Raw genomic sequence first — 18,265 nt, 5'->3', positions numbered from 1 at the left:
CATTTGGGATCATCTGGGGACACCCCTGGGGACACCCGGGGTCTGCTGGGGACACTCCTCAGGACACCTGGGATCTCCTGGGGACACTTAGGATCCCCTGGGGATGCTCCTGGGGACACTCCTGGGATCACCCTGGATCTCCTGGGGACACTCGGGGTCACCTGGGGGACACTCTGGATCTGCTGGGACACTCCTGGGGACACTCCTGGGACACTCCAGGGGACACCTGGAATCTGCCGGGGACGTTGCTGGGATCTCCTGGGGACACTCCCGGGGACACTCCCGGGGACACTCCCGGGGACACCCGGGATCTCCTGGGGACACCGCTGGATTCCCCGCTCCTGGAAAAGGAGAATTCATTAAACTCATTACTTTATTCATTCACTAATTGCTCTTTCCCCGCTCCCAGCCCCTTTCCCCCGATTTTCCCTCGGCTGTTCCCCGTTCCTGCCTTTCCCGGGACGAGGAGCCCTCCGGCCCCGCCTGTCCCGGCTCTTCCCGGCGCTGACTCCGGGAAAAGGCGGAAATCCCGCGGAAACGTTTCCCTTTCCATCCCCCTGGCCCAAGGTGGATTTCTCTCCCTTTAAAGGGAGATTTCTGGGATAATCGCTTGGGAAAATAACCATCCGCGGGATCTCCCCTGGAAAACCTTCCCCCATCCACAATCTTCCTGGGGTTGCGCGAGGAACCAACTTTTCATTAAAGAATTCATCCCCGGGCGCTTTTGGGCTCTGTTTGGTTTTTCTTTCTCCGTCCTTGTGTTGAAAATCGGGATCGAATCCTCCAGGTTTTCCTCCCGAGCAGCCTCCGAGTGATTTTCCAAGGGAATTTCTCCTCCCTAGATGCGCTCCGCTCCAGAAATGGGATGACATCCCTAAAAAAAAAATAAAAAAATAAGAAAATAAGTGAAGGACTTTTTGAGGCGAATCCTAATTAATAAAAGTAATTTTTTAAAAGGGCTTTTTGAGGAGAATTGTAATAAATAAAATCGCTGATTGAGGAAATTTTCCAGACGGGTTTAATCAACCTGACAGCGTCTTTTCCATGGAGAAAATGGGATGTGGAGCTCTTTCATCCCAAAAATCCGCCTTTCCGAGCTGGAAACCCTCTCGCGAGGGATGCGGGGGATAACGGGATGCTCCTAAAAAATCCCAAATCATCCCAGCCCGATCCCAGCGCGCGCTCCCGCGGGAATCGCGGCATTTATCGAGCAGGAACATACCTTAGGAAACCATGGAGATGCGCCGGGAGCGCAATTCCCGCCGGGAAAGCTCCGGGAATTCCGCGCTCCTCATCCCGGTGGATGCCGGCTCTAATCCAGAGAACCGGGCTCGGTTTTTGTCCACCAGGCAGAGCCGAGAGAAGATGGGAAAACTGAAAAAAAAAAAAAAAAGAAAAGAAAAAAAATTCAAATTTAACCCCAAAAAGGATTTGGCGCAGGTGAGCCCTCCTGGAGCGGATTTTTGGGGTGATGGGTGGGGACATGGCTGTCCCCTCCCCCGGTGGGGACAGTCCCTGTCACCCCCTGACCCCCCTCGGGCAGACCCCGGGGTGCGGCCGCCTGACTCCCCTCAAAATAATAATAATAAAAAAATTAAAATTACAACAACAACAACAACAACAACAACAACAATAATAATAATAATAATAATAATAATAATAATAATAATAATAATAATAATAATAATAATAATAATAATAATAATAATAGTGACACGAATCATGACAAGAATAAATGGAGCTCTTTGCGTGGCCACTGCCCGGAGGAAAGTGAAGGAGAAAGTGAATTTTTTTTTTTTTTTTTTTTTTTTTGGCCTGAAAGTGCCGAATCTTCCCCCAGTTCCAGCAGAACGGGGCGGGGGAAGGAGGGAAAACAAACGCGGCGTTTGAAGTGCGGGATTTTCCTGGCGGCGAGGTGACCCCAGAGCGGCGGGGAAGGAGGGCTCGGGCTCGGCTCCCGGCGCTTCACCTTCCCCCAGCGCCGGGAGAGCAGAAATATTTAATTTTCAACTTTATTCCCAGGCTCCTTCCCCCCCATCCCGGCAAATAATTGAATTACGGCGGCAGGAATGCGGCGGGGCCGGGGCTTTTCCCCCCGAACACTCCGGGAATTGGCGTTTTTTTGGGAAGGAGCGAGATTTATTTTCCTTTGCCAAAGTCACGCCTGAGCCGAGCTCAGAGTTGGGCGCAATTTGACACCTCGGGAAGATTTTAAAATCGCTTTTCTCCATCCTCACACTGTCGGCTCTTAAAATTCATTTTGGATGGGGACTGGGGTGATTGGAGGATGGAAAGGCAGCAAACCCCAAAGCGCGCAGGTTTAGGCGCGGCTTTAGGCCGAGCTGAGGCTGAGGACTGGGCTCCAGGCCGGGTCTAACCCCAAAGCAAAGCCGAGGAAGGAGCGGGGCGGGCTGGGGGCGGCAGAGGGGGCCGGGACGGAGTCTGGGGGTGGCCAAGACGGGGTTTTGGGGTGGCGGGGGTGGTCAGGACGGGTTTGGGGGTGGCCAGGGCGGATTTTGGGGGTGGCAGAGGGGGCCGGGACGGAGTTTGGGGGTGGCGGGGGTGGTCAGGACGGGTTTGGGGGTGGCCAAGACGGGGTTTTGGGGTGGCGGGGGGTGGTCAGGACGGGTTTGGGGGTGGCCAGGGCGGATTTTGGGGGTGGCAGAGGGGGCCGGGACGGAGTTTCGGGGTGGCCAGGATGGGATTTTGGGGTTTTGGGGTGGCAGAGGGGGCCAGGATGGAGTTTGGGGGTGGCCAGGACGGGGTTTGAGGTGGCCAGGATGGGATTTTGGGGTGGCCAGGACAGGGTTAGGGGATGGCCAGGACGGGGTTAGGGGGTGGCCAGGACAGGATTTGGGGTGGCCAGGATGGGATTTTGGGGTGGCCAGGACAGGGTTTGGGGGTGGCCAGGACGGGGTTAGGGGGTGGCCAGGACAGGATTTGGGGTGGCCAGGACGGGGTTTGAGGTGGCCAGGACGGGGTTTTGGAGGTAGCAGAGGGGGTCGGGACAGAGTTTGAGGGTGGGGACGGGGTTTGGGGCCGGCGTTTGGGGCCGGGGCGGCGCTGGCGCTCCGGGGGGGTTTTTGGGGAGGGGGCGGCGGAGGCGGCGGGGCCGAGTCCCTTTTACAGCTGCGAACAAAAGGCAGCGCCGGCGCCGGCGTCACGTCCCGCTGCGCGCTCATTCCCAAAGCTCCCGCAGCTTTTGGGGGAAAATCGGGAATTCTCCGCCGGGGCCGGCCCTGAACCCGCCCCGTAATTAACGGGTTGTTAGTTAATGAGGGCGGCCTCTGGGCTGGGGAAGGTGTGGGGGCGCTGGGCCGGTGCCACAGAGTGGGGGGGTCGGGGTGAGCCTTTCACACCCCCCCAGGGAGGGATGGGAAAAGGGGGAAAAGCGGCTCCAAACCCCGCGGAGGGAGCGCGGTGAGGAGCGCCGAGCTCGGGTGGGCATCTTAGGGGAGCATTTAATTAATCAATTAATTTATTTATCGCATTTATTTCTTGTTATTCCATTTATTTATTATTTAATTTGGGTTTCTTTTTGAAAAAAAAAAATTTAACTGTAACTTATTTTAATTGTTACTTACTTTAATTTTACTTATTTTAATTGCTTCTAATTTTAATATATTTAAATTTTTTATTATTTTATTTCCATCCTATTTTGCCTCATTTTTTAAAATTTGCATTATTTTATTTTATTTTATTTTTCAATCCACTCCGCAATTCCCCCACCACGAGCCGGGCTCAGCCCATGTCCCGCCCGCTTTTCCCCTCCTGGAATCTGCTTAGGGGGAAAAAACCCTAAAAAATCCCCAAAAACCCACCAAAAATCCCCCGAACACCCACAACCCCCCAATTCCTGATTTTTTTTCCTGCTCTGTTTCACCCCAAATCTTTCCCAGCCGCTCGAGGGACACCCCAGCTTTCCATGAGGCGCCTGAGAATGACCAAAAACATCCCAAAAAAACCTCTGGGAAGGAGCGCGGGGCTCCGCTCCCATTGGTGCCGGGGCCGGGCGCGGATCCCCCTTCCCATAAAAGAAAGGAGCCGGAGCCTATCAGAGCCCGCCCGTCCTTCCCACCGCCCCAACTTCCCCGCCGGAGCAACTTCCAGCCTCCTCCTCCTCCTCCTCCTCCTCCTCCTCCTCCTCCAGCGCTGCCACAACCGCGCCGCGAGGAGGAAGAACCGCAGCGCACCGAGCGAATCCGGGGGGCCGCGGCTCCCCCCGCTCTGCCCCCCGAGCCAGCCCTAAACCAGCCCCGAGCCAGCCCCAAACCAGCCCCGAGCCAGCCCCAAACCAGCCCCGAGCCAGCCCCAAACCAGCCCCGAGCCAGCCCTAAACCAGCCCCGAGCCAGCCCTAAACCAGCCCCGAGCCAGCCCCAAACCAGCCCCGAGCCAGCCCTAAGCCCAGCCCAGCTCCCCGGCAACTTTGGCTGTTCCTGCTCTTCCCGGGTGACATTCCAGCGGAGCGGCCGCTCGGGACACAGCCCCCAAACTTTCCCGGGAATTTCTGGTGGGTGATCCCCCCTCCATCCCCACCCCTTTCATCCCGAGCGTTGCAGCATTTTGATTTTTCCGCTGATTTTTTGAATCGTTGTCGGGTTGTTTTTTTTTTTTAATTTTTTTTTTTCCTCGCTCGGAGCCCAGATTTCTCCCTTATTTTGCAGCCGCTGGAAGGGCTGGGAAGGTCGGAGGAGGCGGCCCCGCAGCCCCCCCGGTTGTGCCCGGTGTCCCCCCCAGCCCCGGTCCGCACCGGAGCCCCTCGGCCGCCGCCGCCCCCCGACCATGGCAGCGCTGCCCGGGACGGTGCCGCGGATGATGCGCCCGGCGCCGGGGCAGAACTACCCCCGCACCGGCTTCCCGCTGGAAGGTAGGTCTGGAAAACCTGGAGAAGCGCTCTGCAATCACCCGCGGGGGGCTAGGTCTGGAAAATCGCCGCTCCTTCCCTCTGGAATTACCCGGGGGGAGGACTCTTAGCTCTGGAAAAGCGCCGCTCCATCCCTCTGGAATAACCGGGGGGGTGTTTTGGTCTGGAAAAGCCTCGCTCCGTCCCTAAAAGCGCCGCTCCATCCCTCTGGAATTACCCGGGAGGGGTCTGAGCGCTGGAAAAGCCCCGCTCCATCCCTCTGGAATAACCAGGGGGGGCTTTAGGTCTGGAAAAGTCCCGCTCCGTCCCTCTGGAATAACCGGGGTGGGGGGACTCTTAGCTCTGGAAAAGCACCGCTCCATCCCTAAAAGCGCCGCTCCATCCCTCTGGAATCACCCGGGGCCCTTGGGGCGGGGGGTGCGGCTGAGCTCCGCTCCTGGGGGGTTCCCTGAAATTCTCCCAACTTCTCACCCCGTTCCCAGCCCCTTCCCGCCGCGCTCCTCGTGAATTCCCGGGATTTGCTTTGCTGTTTTTCCCGTGGTTCGAGCATTCCCGGGTATCCCGCAGGGGCTTTGGGGCAGCTTCTCCCGCTTTTGGGGTTTTTTTGGGGGGGGGTTGGTTTTTTTTTTTTTGTTTTTTGTTTTTTTTTTTTTTTTCTGGCGGGTTGTTTTTTTAACGTCCCGACAATTTCACCTCCGCGTCAAAGCGGGGGGAAAAACAACCAAACTGATGGGATTTAACTTTTCGGAGGGGAAAATAGGAATAAAAACCTTGGTCCGGGGAGCAGCGGGAAGCCGGGATGATGTCCTTGGCCGGGACTCGGGAGCTGTCACTTCGCCGAGTGTCACCCATCCTCCCTCCACCGTGCCTTTGTCACGCGGGGGGCGATTATTTCCAGGCACACACGTTCCCCAAAAAAAAAAAAAAAAAAAAAAAAAAAAAGGAAAAAATGAAAAAAAAAGCAAGGAAAAAAAAGCAAATTTCTAGCCTGGACCCCTCTGGCCGCATTTATTAAAAGCGGGGAAAATTTCATCCCGGCCGTGCTCAAGTGGCGAATCGCAAACCCGCGGAAAACCACGCAGGCTGCAAAACACACAGGGCGCGGGGATTTGCTGAAGTGCTTTTCTGTAGCAAATGAAGTAAAACAGACGGCAAGGGAAAGGATCAAAGGATTACAACAATATTTGCACAACATGACTGGGAATAATGAAAGGAGAGAGCGGCCGGCGCTTTTAGCGGCTCTTGAATGTAAAATTGGCCACTCGAGTGTTATCTGTCGATAATGATACATCCAGGGAGCGCCGGCCAAAGTGACTCGGAATTAGCGGTGCATGATTCTCGCTAAATCGCCAGGCAATTTCTGGAATCGACTTTTCTTTGTAGCGAGAGAGGGGAGGGGGAGGGAAAAAATTATATATATTAAAAAAAAAAAAAAGAAGAAGAAAAAGAAAAAGAACTAAAAATCCGCCCCCCTCGCCTCGCCTGGCGCTCGCCCCCTCCAGCCTCGCGCAAATTACCCAGCTGAGTTCTGCCCCCTCCCGTCCTGCCTCCCCTCCTTTTCGCTTTAATTTCCAGCCTGTGAAATCGTATTAATCTGCGAGATCTGCGGCGCGAGGTGTTCGATAAATTGGGGAGGGGGCGAAGGAGCCGCCGCTGCCCCCGCGCCCGCAGAGGCGGCGGCGAAGCGGCCGCGGGGTAAAATCACCCCAAACCCACCCAAAAAAAAACCCCAAAACCACCCAAAAAAAAGCTCCCCGAGGGTGTTTCAGGGGTGATTTCCAAAAGTTTGTTTGAAAGCGAAGCTCCATTAATCGAGGCGAGATTTTTTGGGGGGAGAAAGGGGAAGTTTTGGGAGCGTTTCGTTGTGAGGGTTTGGATCTCCTTGCGTTTTAAACGCCTGGAATGGTTTCAGACCAAGGTGTGAAATCCCAAATCCGGACAAATTTCCAGGGATGGACACACCGGGGGTGTCTCGGGGATGGGCGCGCGGCTCGGGCGGGATTTTTATTTTCCCACTTTCCATGGGAAAATCTCACGCGTGATGCCGGGATAAACAAACACCGGGATGGATAAATAAACACCGGGTTGGATAAATAAACACCGGGATAAACACGGAGCGCGGGGCACGGGCGAGAGTTTCCCCCTTCTTTCAAACCTCCAAATCCCGGGAGAGGAGCGGGAGGTGCGGGGAAGGACACGTCGGGTTTTCCGCCGTATTTTAACTTTTCCCCGTTTTTTTTTTTTTTTTTTGGGTCGGCCTTTCCCCGCTCTGTCGCTCGCAGTGTCCACGCCGCTGGGCCAGGGCAGGGTGAACCAGCTCGGAGGGGTTTTCATCAACGGGCGCCCGCTGCCCAACCACATCCGCCACAAGATCGTGGAGATGGCGCACCACGGCATCCGGCCCTGCGTGATCTCCCGGCAGCTGCGCGTCTCCCACGGCTGCGTCTCCAAAATCCTCTGCCGCTACCAGGAGACGGGATCCATCCGGCCCGGGGCCATCGGCGGCAGCAAGCCCAGGGTGAGTGCGCTGCGGGCACCGCGCCCCAGAATTCCGCCTCTTCTTGGGGCTGCAGCGCGAGTTTTCCCAGCGGTTTTTATGTTTTTAGGGGGGGAAAGGGTTTTAATAGAGGTGCGGTTTTTGGTCTCTGATGGGGAGAAAGCGGGGCCCGAGCTGGAGGTGCTGAATGGATTCAAGTGGTTTCCTTTTTGTGGCTTCCACGTGCAACAAGTGGTGCGCGCTGGAGCGATCCCGGCGGGCTGTGGGGAGCAGGGAATTCGGGGTTCTTTGGGAATAGGAAATGTCATAAACACCCCAAAAAGTGTCCCCTGCACTGCCTCCCCAGAGCTCAGGGTAATCCCACCCTGCCGGCTCTCCCGGCCCCCAGAGACCACGCTTTTAGGATTTGGGGGAGCAGGGCCTTTCCCCAGCTTTATTTCCCTTCTTTCTCCGCTCCCAATCCCCATTTTCCACCCCAAACCCCGCAGCCCGGCCCCGCAGGGCTGAGCTGCGCTGCTTCTTTTGAATTAAAAGCGCTTTTCCCTGCTCTCCCTCCCTTCCTTCCCGTGTGGCCGCCCCGCGGGGACACCCCGGCGCCCCTTGGGCACAAAAGCAGGTCGCGACTCCCGACGTGGAGAAGAAAATCGAGGAATACAAGCGGGAGAACCCCGGGATGTTCAGCTGGGAGATCCGGGACCGGCTGCTCAAGGACGGCCACTGCGACCGCAGCACGGTGCCCTCAGGTGAGAAGGCAGCTTGGCCACACTCCCCCGGCTCCGGGGAATGGTTATCCCGCGGGAAAGGTTTCCCAGAGGATCCAAACACCCTCCTGGCTCTGCTTGGATGGAGGGGTGGAAATCGCCCCGAGCAAAGCCCAGGACTGGGGGGGATTTGTGCCTCGGCGGCTGCAAAACCGAAGCCAAACCAAGCCCTTTTCCCACCTTTTTCCAGCTCCCTGGGAAGCCGGGGGGATGCTGGGGCAGGGGGAGACCCCCAGAGGCGCCCCCCAAATCCAGGGGGAAAGGGGAGCCCGGTTTGTCCCGCTGGGATTTGCGCTGTGGGGGATGCGCAGCAACGTCCCCATGGGGCAGAGATCCCGAGGGATCCGGACATCCCAAGGGATCTGGAGATCGATGAGATCCAGAGACCCAGGAGATCCCGAGGGATTCAGAGACCCAGAGGATCCCGAGGGATCCAGAGATCCATCAGACTCAGAGATCCAGGAGATCCCAAGACATTCAGAAATCCATGTGATTCAGAGATCCAGGAGATCCCCGGACATCCATTAGATCCATTAGATCCAGAGATCCACGAGGTCCTGAGATCCACAGAGCTCCACTAGATTCAGGGCTCTGTGAGATCCCGAAAGATCCCGGGATCCATGGGGAGCGGGGCTGCACCCCCAAGCTCGGCCTGCAGGATGTTTTTGGGGTGCGGGGTGTCCGCGGGGCTCAGCTCCGAGGTCCCTGCGGGTTTTGGGGCGGCTCTGTAGGGCCAGAGCAGGCCCGGAGCTCCATCCCGGCTTGGGAGCTGGGGGGAATTTGGGACTTGCGGGGTGACAGGGCGCGTGGTGATGGCTCATCCCGGGCCTTTGGGACATGCCGGTGCCAGCGGGATCGCGGGGGCTCGGCGGTGCCGGCAGGTGCATTCCCGCGGGAGGAGCGGCGTTCCCGGCGCTTTTCCAGGCAGCTTATACTCGCCTTTCTGCCTTTGCCTGTCCGAGGTTTAGTGAGTTCGATTAGCCGCGTGCTCCGCATCAAATTCGGCAAGAAGGAGGAGGACGAGGACTGCGACAAGAAGGAGGAGGACGGCGACAAGAAGGCCAAGCACAGCATCGACGGCATCCTGGGCGACAAAGGTACCGCGCGTCCCCGCGCCGCGCCGGGGGGGACAGCGGGGACACGGCCCTGCCCGCCGGGGGTGGCTCCAGAGCCGCCGAGTTTGGCTCTTCCCAAAAAATCCCTGCAGGGAGCGGGGCTGCCAGGAGGAGGAAGAGCTGTCGGCGCTTTGCTCGGGATCAATTATCCATAAAAAGGGCCGGGAATGGCCGGAGGGGGGGAGAGGCACCTCGGAGGCCGTAAATGAATTTGTTAAACAGATTTCGCCTAAGTGGTCCCCTGGAACCGGGGCTGACAGGTGACCGATGGCGCCGATCAATATCAATTAGGGACGAGGGGACACGGGGGGGGTTCCCCGGAGCGGCGCTGCACCCCCCAATTACCCTGGGAAAAATTACCCAGGGAAAACGATCCAGGAGAAACCATCCAGGGGAAATGATCCAGGGAAAACCATCCAGGGAAAATGATCCCGGCGCAGGCGGGGGAAGGCTCCGAGCCAGGCCGGTGGCGGGGCTCTGTTATCGCCTCCCAAACGCGGCGTTTTCTCCCGCTGGCAGGAAAATTCCAACTTTTCCCAGCTGGGAATGCGGGCCTGGGGGTGGGAACTGGAGCGCGGGCAGCGCCGTGGTTCCAAAAAAAAAAAACCAAAAAAAAGTGGAATTTTGAGGGAGCATCCGTGAGATCCGTCAGGGTAAAAGGGGGAGTTGGAGCAGCTCGGTTCGGGCACAAAACGAGCGCCTTTTTTTGGGGGGAAAAAGGCGATTTTGGGGGGGAACCGCCGATTTTTGGGGGGGAAACGGCGATTTTGGGAGTCCCAGGCAGGGGGGACTTGGGATTTTCCGGTTTTCTCTCGAATTGGTGCAAAGCGAGGACGGGCTGGGCTTGAGCCGGAGTTGGGATTTTGGGGGATTTGTGGCATCGCCGCTGCTGGGGTGAGAGGGATTCTCCCCCAGTCCCAAATTTGTCCCAGTTTGGGACACGTGGGGGGAATTTTGAGGCAGAAAAGGCTCTCCCGAGCCCCCATCACGGGAGCTGGAAATGAAGGTGACAAAAGGGATTTTACTTGATTTTTTTTAAGGATCCGATCCGTTTTTTTTTTTTTTCCCTCTTTTCCCAACCTTGAGGATGAACTTCACTTACAAAGACCTTGGAGTCTATTGAAGCTTTATAAGGAAAAGATTCCTGACCACAAAAGCAAACAGTGGAGAAAAAAAAAAAAAAAAAAAAAAAAAGAATAGAAAAAAAGAAAGAAAAAGGAAAAAAAAAAAAAAAAAGAAAGGGGGGTAAAGGGGGAAAAACCCGAGGCTGCCTTAAAAATGGAGTAAAGGGATGGGGGAGGGAGGGCGCGTCCATTCTCATTCAAAATTCCGCGAGGAGGAGAAAAACTTTTGGACAAAGGGCCGAGGACGGGAAGAAAGGGAGATAAATTATTCAAAACTCCCTGCTGTTAGATAGTTTTGTAATATTATCGGAGCGGCTGCTGCAGAAAGGCCGAGCCGTTGGACGCTGCAAAATGTTGCTGTGATTTGGGAGAGGGGCGATGCTCATTTGCAAATCGGGGCCATTGTGTCCGCCAGAAGCTCCCCCCGCTCGCTTTCGGGGTGTTTTTAATTTTATTAGAGGGAGGGAAAGGAGATTTGGGGGGGTTTGAGTTGTGTTTTCAGCCAGGCTCGCCGCTCGGAAAAAATATCTTTATTTTTGAAAGCGCGGGTTGGGTTTGGTTTTTTTTTTTTTTCACCCCCGTCCTCGCGTTTTCCCGTCGCCACCCCCAAATGAACAGAAAAAAAAAATTAAAAAAAAACCCCTAAGAATGAAGGAGCGGGGAGCTTTTTATCCCTGATTAGCACGCAAGAAGTGCGTGTCAAGAGGCAAAACAAAACGCTCCCTTCTGCCTTCATGGGTGAGGCCGCGGACAAATCAAACACGAGCCCCCGTTCCTGGATGAAAGGGGGCTAATTTGGGCAAATTCCCGCGGCCGGAGCCTGTGGAGCGCCGCGCTCCCTCCGAGCGCGCACAATCCGCCGGCCCCGCGGAGAAATCCCAATTTCTCCGCAATTCCCGGCTTTCTGTGGCCGCGCCGAGGAGAAATCCCCCCGAAAAAGCGCGTGGATTCGGGGATTTTTGGGGTCCTGCGCATCTCCAAAAGGAGCGTCCGAAATTGCGAATTTCCCGCTGCCCCGGCGAGTTTTAACGCCTGGGAAAGTTTTAATGGCCCCAATTAAGATAATTGATGAGCCCGCTTGTAAAGCACTGGCGGGCGGCGGCTGCGCGCTGGGAAACGCCGCAGTTTCTGCACGAAAAAACCGCAATTTCTGCATGAAAAAACCGCAATTTCTGCACGAAAAAACGGCATTTCTGCTCGGAAAAAAAACCCGCATTTCTGCACGAAAAAAACGCAGTTTCTGCTCGAAAAACCCGCAGTTTCTGCCGAGAAAGACCGCGATTTGCATCCCTCTATTAAAATCTCCTCAGAGCTGTTTCTCCCTCCACCCAATTCTCATTTCCAGGTGGCTCCCACCAAAACAAACCCAGCCTCGCACGGCTTGAGGAGGGAGGGGGGATTTTTTTCTAATTTTTTTATCCATTTCTGCGCCCAACGCGACTTCTCCTTCCGAGAGCTGCGGGGGGAAAGGGGCGAAAAAACTTTGCTTTTGCTTTTTTTTTTTTTATTTTTAATCTTTTTTTTTTTTTTTTTTTTTTTTTTTCCGCCGCTGCCAAGCGCTCCGTGGCGGGTTCTCCTCGCGGGGAGCCGGGGGAAGACAGCCCTAAATGCTCTCTCTTTTTAAGTGGGAAAGAAAGCTTCCACCCTGCGCCTGTTTCTTTCTATCGTCTGCTTGGCATTTAATAATGTTAAGACTTATTAGAGCTGGTAATGAAAACTGTGGCTGTTGAATAGGGAGCTGTGTTGGAGAAGGGTGTAATAGCTCCAAGGCATGCTAAGAAATGTATTTATCCCCAATCAGTACTCACTCTCTGAGTTCCCAGCACAAACGTTAAGTTGAAGGGTTTTAAGGCAGATTAAATTGAGCCTTTATTTCTTTGCACTTTCATCTTTAAACGGCTCACTCCAGCTAGCCCTGGGCGGATATTCATGAGGCTTCACTTTGGGTTTTTTCTTATTTTTTTAATATATGTTTATTTTATATATATATATATATATATATATATATATCTCCTTGTTAACAGCGACTTGTTGTTGTTACTTACTATTATTATTATTATTATTATTATTATTATTATTGTTGTTGTTGTTGTTGTTGTTGTTGTTGTTATTAGGGGTTGTTGTTATTTATTAGGGAGGGCATGCGCTGCTCTCCCCCTCGCTGGGGGGGCAGGGGGGGAATTAGGGAACCCCCAAATTTCGGGGGCGCCGCTCGGGAAGGGCGGGGGGAGTTAATTGACACCAGACCCGGGGGGTCCCCGGCGTGTCCCCCCCACCCGAGCGTGTCCCCCCAGGCCGGGCCTGTCCCCCCAGAGCCCCGCGGGGTGCGGGGGATGCTCGAAGGGACAGCCGGGTTGTATTTTTGGGTGAAAACACGAATTTTTAGGGAATCTTCCCCTCCCTCCGCACTCCGCTCTGTGCCCCCCCCCAAATTTGTGCTCTCGGTTGATTTTGGGGGAACAACGGCGGGCTCGGGATTCCAATTATGGGGGAACAGCGGGATCGTGGTCCTGATTTTGGGGGAACAGCAGGATAGGGATTCTAATTTTGGGGGAACAGCGGGATCGGGGATCCGATTTTGAGGGAACAGCGGGATCGTGGTCCTGATTTTGGGGGAACAGCGGCGGGATCGGGGTTCCCTGGGGCTGGGGACAGTGCGGGAGGGGGGACAGGGACAATTCCAGCCGGGAGCTGCCAGCGCCGCTCCCGCCCGGATTTTGGGGGCCCGCAGCGAGCGGGGGGGGGGGGTGTTCGGAGGGTCCCGCCCGATTTGAGGGGGCTCGGGAGGAGCAGAAAGAGAAGGGGGGACCCCCAGAGCTGGGCCGGGGCTTTGTTCCCCGAGCCGGGAGAGGGGAGCGGGGCTGCGGGGCCGATTTATCAGCGAACAATCGGCGCGGGTTTAAAAACCAACACGCGGCTCCTCGGTAAATGTGTGTTTAGAAGCGCGGGGGGGCCGCGAGCAGACACTTCATCAAATCAAGGGATTACCAAAGGTTGGCAATCTAATCAAACAGAGCCCAGGCGGGATTTGTGAGTGTTGCGAGCGGGATCAGCTCTAATAATGGGGGGCAGGAGAAGAGATAGGGAGGTGTCAAGCAATTCATTGGCTTTAGGCTGAGTTATTCTGTGCATATTTCAGGCCGAGAGGAGAGGGAAGAGAGGGAAAGAGGAAGAAAAAAAAAATGCAGGGAGAATGGAGAGGGAGAGGGAGGAGGGGGGGCTGGATGCGGGCGCACACGGAGCTTACATGTCACAAAAAAAGCTGAGACAAATGAGGTACAACAATAAACACAGATAACAATTACAAAGGCAAACAGTGGCTTTTGGGAACGGGAACCTGGGCTACATAAACAAAGTCGGCAAATGTTCGCAAGATAAACTCCTGCCTAAATCGAGTGTGACGGGGAGGAGAGAAGAGAGGAGGAGAGATAAGGCTGGAGAAGGGAATAAACGGGAATCATCGAACACGAGGCGTTTGAAAAAACAAACTTGAGACAAGGATGCGGCGAGCGGGGCTCGGTCGTACGGCAGGGAGCGAAGGAACAGGGGGGAGATGTTTGAGATCCGGGGCTCGGTCGGGCTTGGGGGTTTTTTTTCCCCTCTTCCCCCCGTTTTTGGGGGAGAAGAAAAGGATCCACCCTGGATCCATCCCTGGGGAGGGAAGCCTCGGGGTCAGAGGCAGGTGGGGGAGCCCCAGCCGGGAGAGGAAACGCGTCGGAGGCGTTTGCTCTGGAATTTGGAGGTGATTTCATTACCTGGGGCGGGGAGGAAGCAGATTTGGGGCGAAGGGGGGAGATGGAGCCGCGATAGAGCCGCGCAGGAAGGAAGCGGGCAGGTCTCGTCCTAATCTTAGGTTTGGGCCCTAATTGGGCCGGCAGGGAGGGGGCAGAGCCGGAATAAAGGCAGGAGAGGCTGAGAGGGGAACGCGCGATCCGGGGGCTGCTGCAAACAAACAGATCTCCCCCCAAAAAAGCCCGCTTTTAACCCGGAATCATCTCAAGGAGCAGCCGCAGGCCGCGCTGGGTCTCGCTCTCCCGTGGAGGATTTTTCCAAGCGGGAATTGCGCGCGGGAGAGGAGAGAGACGTGTCTGCAGCGTGGTTAAAGGAATTAGATATTTACCAGTTTGAAATAAGCCTGGGTATGGGAAAAAAAAAAAAAAAAAAAAAAAAAAAAAAAAAAAAAAAAGGAAAAAAAGGGGAGGGGGGAGAGAGGGAGAGCGAAGATGAGACGGGAGAACACTTCAAACGAATTCATCATCTGGAGTGGCGAAGGGGAGATTTAGAGACAGTATTGGGAAGTTATTTAGATATTAATAACATATTTTCCTGAGGCGTCAGGAGTGCCTCCATACGCACTTTTCCCTCGCAGCTATTTGGCTGGGTGAAATATGGGAGACCCAAATGTTGGGGAGAGATAACACAATCAGCCGAGCCCTGGTCCTGCGACTGCATCACGGCGTTAAACCCGGATTAACCTCCCCTTCCTCCCCCTCCCCCGCCGCCGTTTCACACCCCCCACTCCCCAAATTCCACCCCCACGAGAAGCTTTTTCCAAATTTTTCAGGGGAATTTCCGCGGCGGGGTTTTAAAGCACACAGAACAGCGGGGAGGGACTCGCTCCGGCATTAGGGTGAAGGATCTTTGGGAAAATTGCGTTTGCCACAAAAGAGGGAAAAAAAAAAAAGCGAATCAAGGCCCTCTGCAGACCTGGCTTTGCGGATATTCCGTATTTACGGGCATTATTCTTAAAAAGAAGTGGGGAAAAAAGCCCGTTTCTATCAGCTGCCACTTTTCTCTCCTCTTCCCCACGCGGTTTCAGTCGCCTTTTAAATGGATTTTATTTTATTTTGTATTCAATCGGAACTTCAGCCCGGTTTGGGCTCGGGGGTTTCTGAGGGGCGAGGAGCTGTGAGAGGGTCAGGAAAGGAGGGAAGGGGAGCGGGAGCGCTGAGGGGACAGGGCAGGGGCCAGGCCACCCTAAATGGGGTTTTGAGGGGGCTCCTGCTCCCCTCCTGCCCCCTCATCCCAGGAAAAAGCAGGAATGAAGGAGCTGGGAAGCGCAGGTGCAGCTCCGGGAGGAGCAGAGCTTGGGACGGGGACGCGGCTTTGCCGGGGAGAGGGAGGGTCGGGGTATCCCCCTCCCCAAAACCCCTCCTGCTCCTCCTCCTCCTCATTCCCGGCTCATCCCGAGGCTGGCGTTCGGCGGGGCCGCGCCACAAAAGGAGTTGGATGTCACTAATGCCACTTTATAAAGACATTTGTCACCCGCAGTTGGGGACAAGGGGGGAAGGAAGGGCCGGGGGGGGCGCGGGGAGGGCGGGAGCCGCCAGCGGAGCGGGCTTTGAGAGGGGCAGGGCATGATGGAGAGGATGAGGATGAGGATGATGGTGGTGGCGATAGTTTGGGGGCTGACCCGTGCACTTGAACGGCCCTGGGGGCTGTGGGGAGGGACAGGGGGGCTTGGAGCTCCTCGGGGTGGGGCTGGGAGCTCCTCGGAGAGGGTTTGGAGCTCTTGGGAGAGTGTTTGGAGCTCCTCGGAGGGGATTTGGAGCTCTTGGGAGAGTGTTTGGAGCTCTTTGGAGGGGGTTTGGAGCTATTTGGAGAGTGTTTGGAGCTCTTTGGAGGGGGTTTGGAGCTATTTGGAGAGGGTTTGGAGCTTCTTGAAAGGGGCTTGGAGATCCTCGGAGAGGGTTTGGTACTCTTCGGGGGGAGCTGCATCCCCTTGGAGGGGGTTTGGAGCTCCTGAGGGAAGGTTTGGAGCTCCTCAGAAGGGCTTTGGAGCTCCTCAGAGGGGCTTTGGAACTCCTCAGGGAGGGTTTGGAGCTCTCTGGGGAGGGTTGGAATTCCTCGTGGGGAGCGGCATCCCCTTGGAACTCCTCGGAGGGGATTTGGAGCTCCTCGGGACGGGTTGGGAGCTCCTCGGACTAGTTTGGGGCTCCTCGGGAAGGGTTTGGGGCTCCTCGGGAAGGGTTTGGAGCTCCTCGAGCAGGCTTTGGGGCTCCTCGGGGAGGGTTTGGAGCTCCTCGGGAAGGGTTTGGAGCTCCTCGGGGAGGGTTTGGAGCTCCTCGGGAAGGGTTTGGAGCTCCTCGGGGAGGGTTTGGGAGCTCCTCGGAGTAGTTTGGGGCTCCTCGGGGAGGGTTTGGAGCTCCTCGGGGGAGCTGCAGCCCCTCGGGACGCTCTGGCGAGGGGAGAGCGAGCGGGGGCTGGGAATAAAATCCCAGCGGGGAGGGAAAGCCGAGGTGGGTGAGGGAAGCGGCGGCGGCGGCAGGAAATGAGGAAATGGAGCCGCTGCGAGCCTTTGATCCCGGCTGCTCTCCCTTATCGGGAGCGCTCCCCCACAAAGGGAAGTTCATCACATTACAGCGGCTCGCGCCGTTAATTAGCGGCCGCGGCTCTGGCGGGACCGCGCGATCTGAGGCCGCGTTTCGTGCTTGGCTGGGAACGGGAACGGGAACGGGAGCGGGAACAGGAACGGGAGCGGGAACGGGAACGGGAGCGGGAATGGGAACGGGAACGGGAGCGGGAACGGGAACGGGAGCGGGAATGGGAACGGGAACGGGAGCGGGAATGGGAACGGGAGCGGGAACGGGAGCGGGAATGGGAACGGGAGCGGGAATGGGAACGGGAACGGGAACGGGAATGGGAACGGGAGCGGAAACAGGAACGGGAACGGGAGCAGGAACAGGAACGGGAACGGGAGCAGGAACAGGAATGGGAGCGGGAGCGGGAGCAGGAACAGGAGCGGGAGCAGGAACAGGAATGGGAGCGGGAGCAGGAACGGGAGCGGGAGCAGGAACAGGAATGGGAGCGGGAGCAGGAATGGGAGCGGGAGCAGGAATGGGAGCGGGAGCAGGAATGGGAGCGGGAGCGGGAATGGGAGCGGGAGCAGGAACAGGAACAGGAGCGGGAGCAGGAACGGGAGCGGGAGCGGGAGCGGGAGCAGGAACAGGAGCGGGAGCAGGAACAGGAATGGGAGCGGGAGCAGGAACGGAAGCGGGAGCAGGAACAGGAATGGGAGCGGGAGTAGGAACGGGAGCGGGAGCGGGAGCGGGAACAGGAACGGGAACAGAAACGGGAACGGGAGCGGCCGCGGGCCGGGGGGGCGGCTCCTCCCTTGGGAACAGCGCTGGGAATAGCGCTGGGGTAGCATTGGGATAGAACTGGGATTGTAGTGGGAATAGGATTGGGATTGCACTGGGAATAGTGTTGGATTAACATTGGGATAGCATTGGGATATGACTGGGATAGCGCTGGGAATAGGATTGGGATATAACTGGAATATAAATTGCATAGCATTGGGAATAACATTGGGATAGAATTGGGGTATCATTGGGATAGCGTTGGGATAGCACTGGGATATCATTTGGAACAGGATTGGAAATAGCCGTGGGATAGCACCGGGGATAGCATTGGGACTGAATTGGAAAGAGCATTGGGATAGCACTGGGATAAGACTGGGATAGCATTGAGATAGCATTGGGAATAGCATTGGGAATAGCATGGGGACAGCATTTGGGATGTCATTTAGGATTCCTGTATCTCTGGGGCGGGGCAGGGCGGGGCAGGGCGGGGCAGGATGGGGCAGGGAGGGGCAGGGCGGGGCTCACTGGTTGATGAAATCCGTGGCCACCCAGAGCTTTTGGGCTCGGGGAGGTTTTGGGAGCGTGGCTTTTCCCAGGGAAATGTTGGGAAAGAATTCCCAAAAGGCGCAGCCAGGTTTTCCTCGGGAGAGGGGAGGAGGCGGGGGGAGGGAGGGAGCGGCTGTGGGAACGGCCCGGCCCGGGGGGCTCCTCCGCCTCCCCCGCGCCCGCAGCGATCCCCGGGGGCTTTGGGAGCCGAGGGAAAGCTGGGGTTCCACGGGGGCGGAGCGGGAGTGTCCCCGCCCCACTGGGAGTGTCCCCTC

General features: G+C 56.4%; 1 protein-coding gene across 1 annotated transcript in view; it reads left to right on the top strand.

The window, feature by feature from the left end:
* The first annotated feature begins 4,475 nt into the window (after nt 1–4,475).
* Nucleotides 4,476–18,265, top strand: part of PAX7 (paired box 7) — a 116,211-nt gene continuing 102,421 nt past the window's right edge. Inside the window, exons 1-5 of the mRNA XM_053997398.1 lie at nt 4,476–4,511; nt 4,666–4,868; nt 7,148–7,383; nt 7,976–8,105; nt 9,092–9,220. Of these exons, the coding sequence (XP_053853373.1) occupies nt 4,784–4,868; nt 7,148–7,383; nt 7,976–8,105; nt 9,092–9,220 (580 nt within the window). The 5' untranslated portion in view covers nt 4,476–4,511; nt 4,666–4,783. The remainder of the gene's footprint in view (nt 4,512–4,665; nt 4,869–7,147; nt 7,384–7,975; nt 8,106–9,091; nt 9,221–18,265) is intronic.

Source organism: Vidua macroura, chromosome 23 (assembly GCF_024509145.1).
Source record: "Vidua macroura isolate BioBank_ID:100142 chromosome 23, ASM2450914v1, whole genome shotgun sequence".
Taxonomy (NCBI): domain Eukaryota; kingdom Metazoa; phylum Chordata; class Aves; order Passeriformes; family Viduidae; genus Vidua; species Vidua macroura.
Note: the sequence above shows the minus strand (reverse complement) of the source record. Positions and strands in the feature narration are given on the sequence as shown.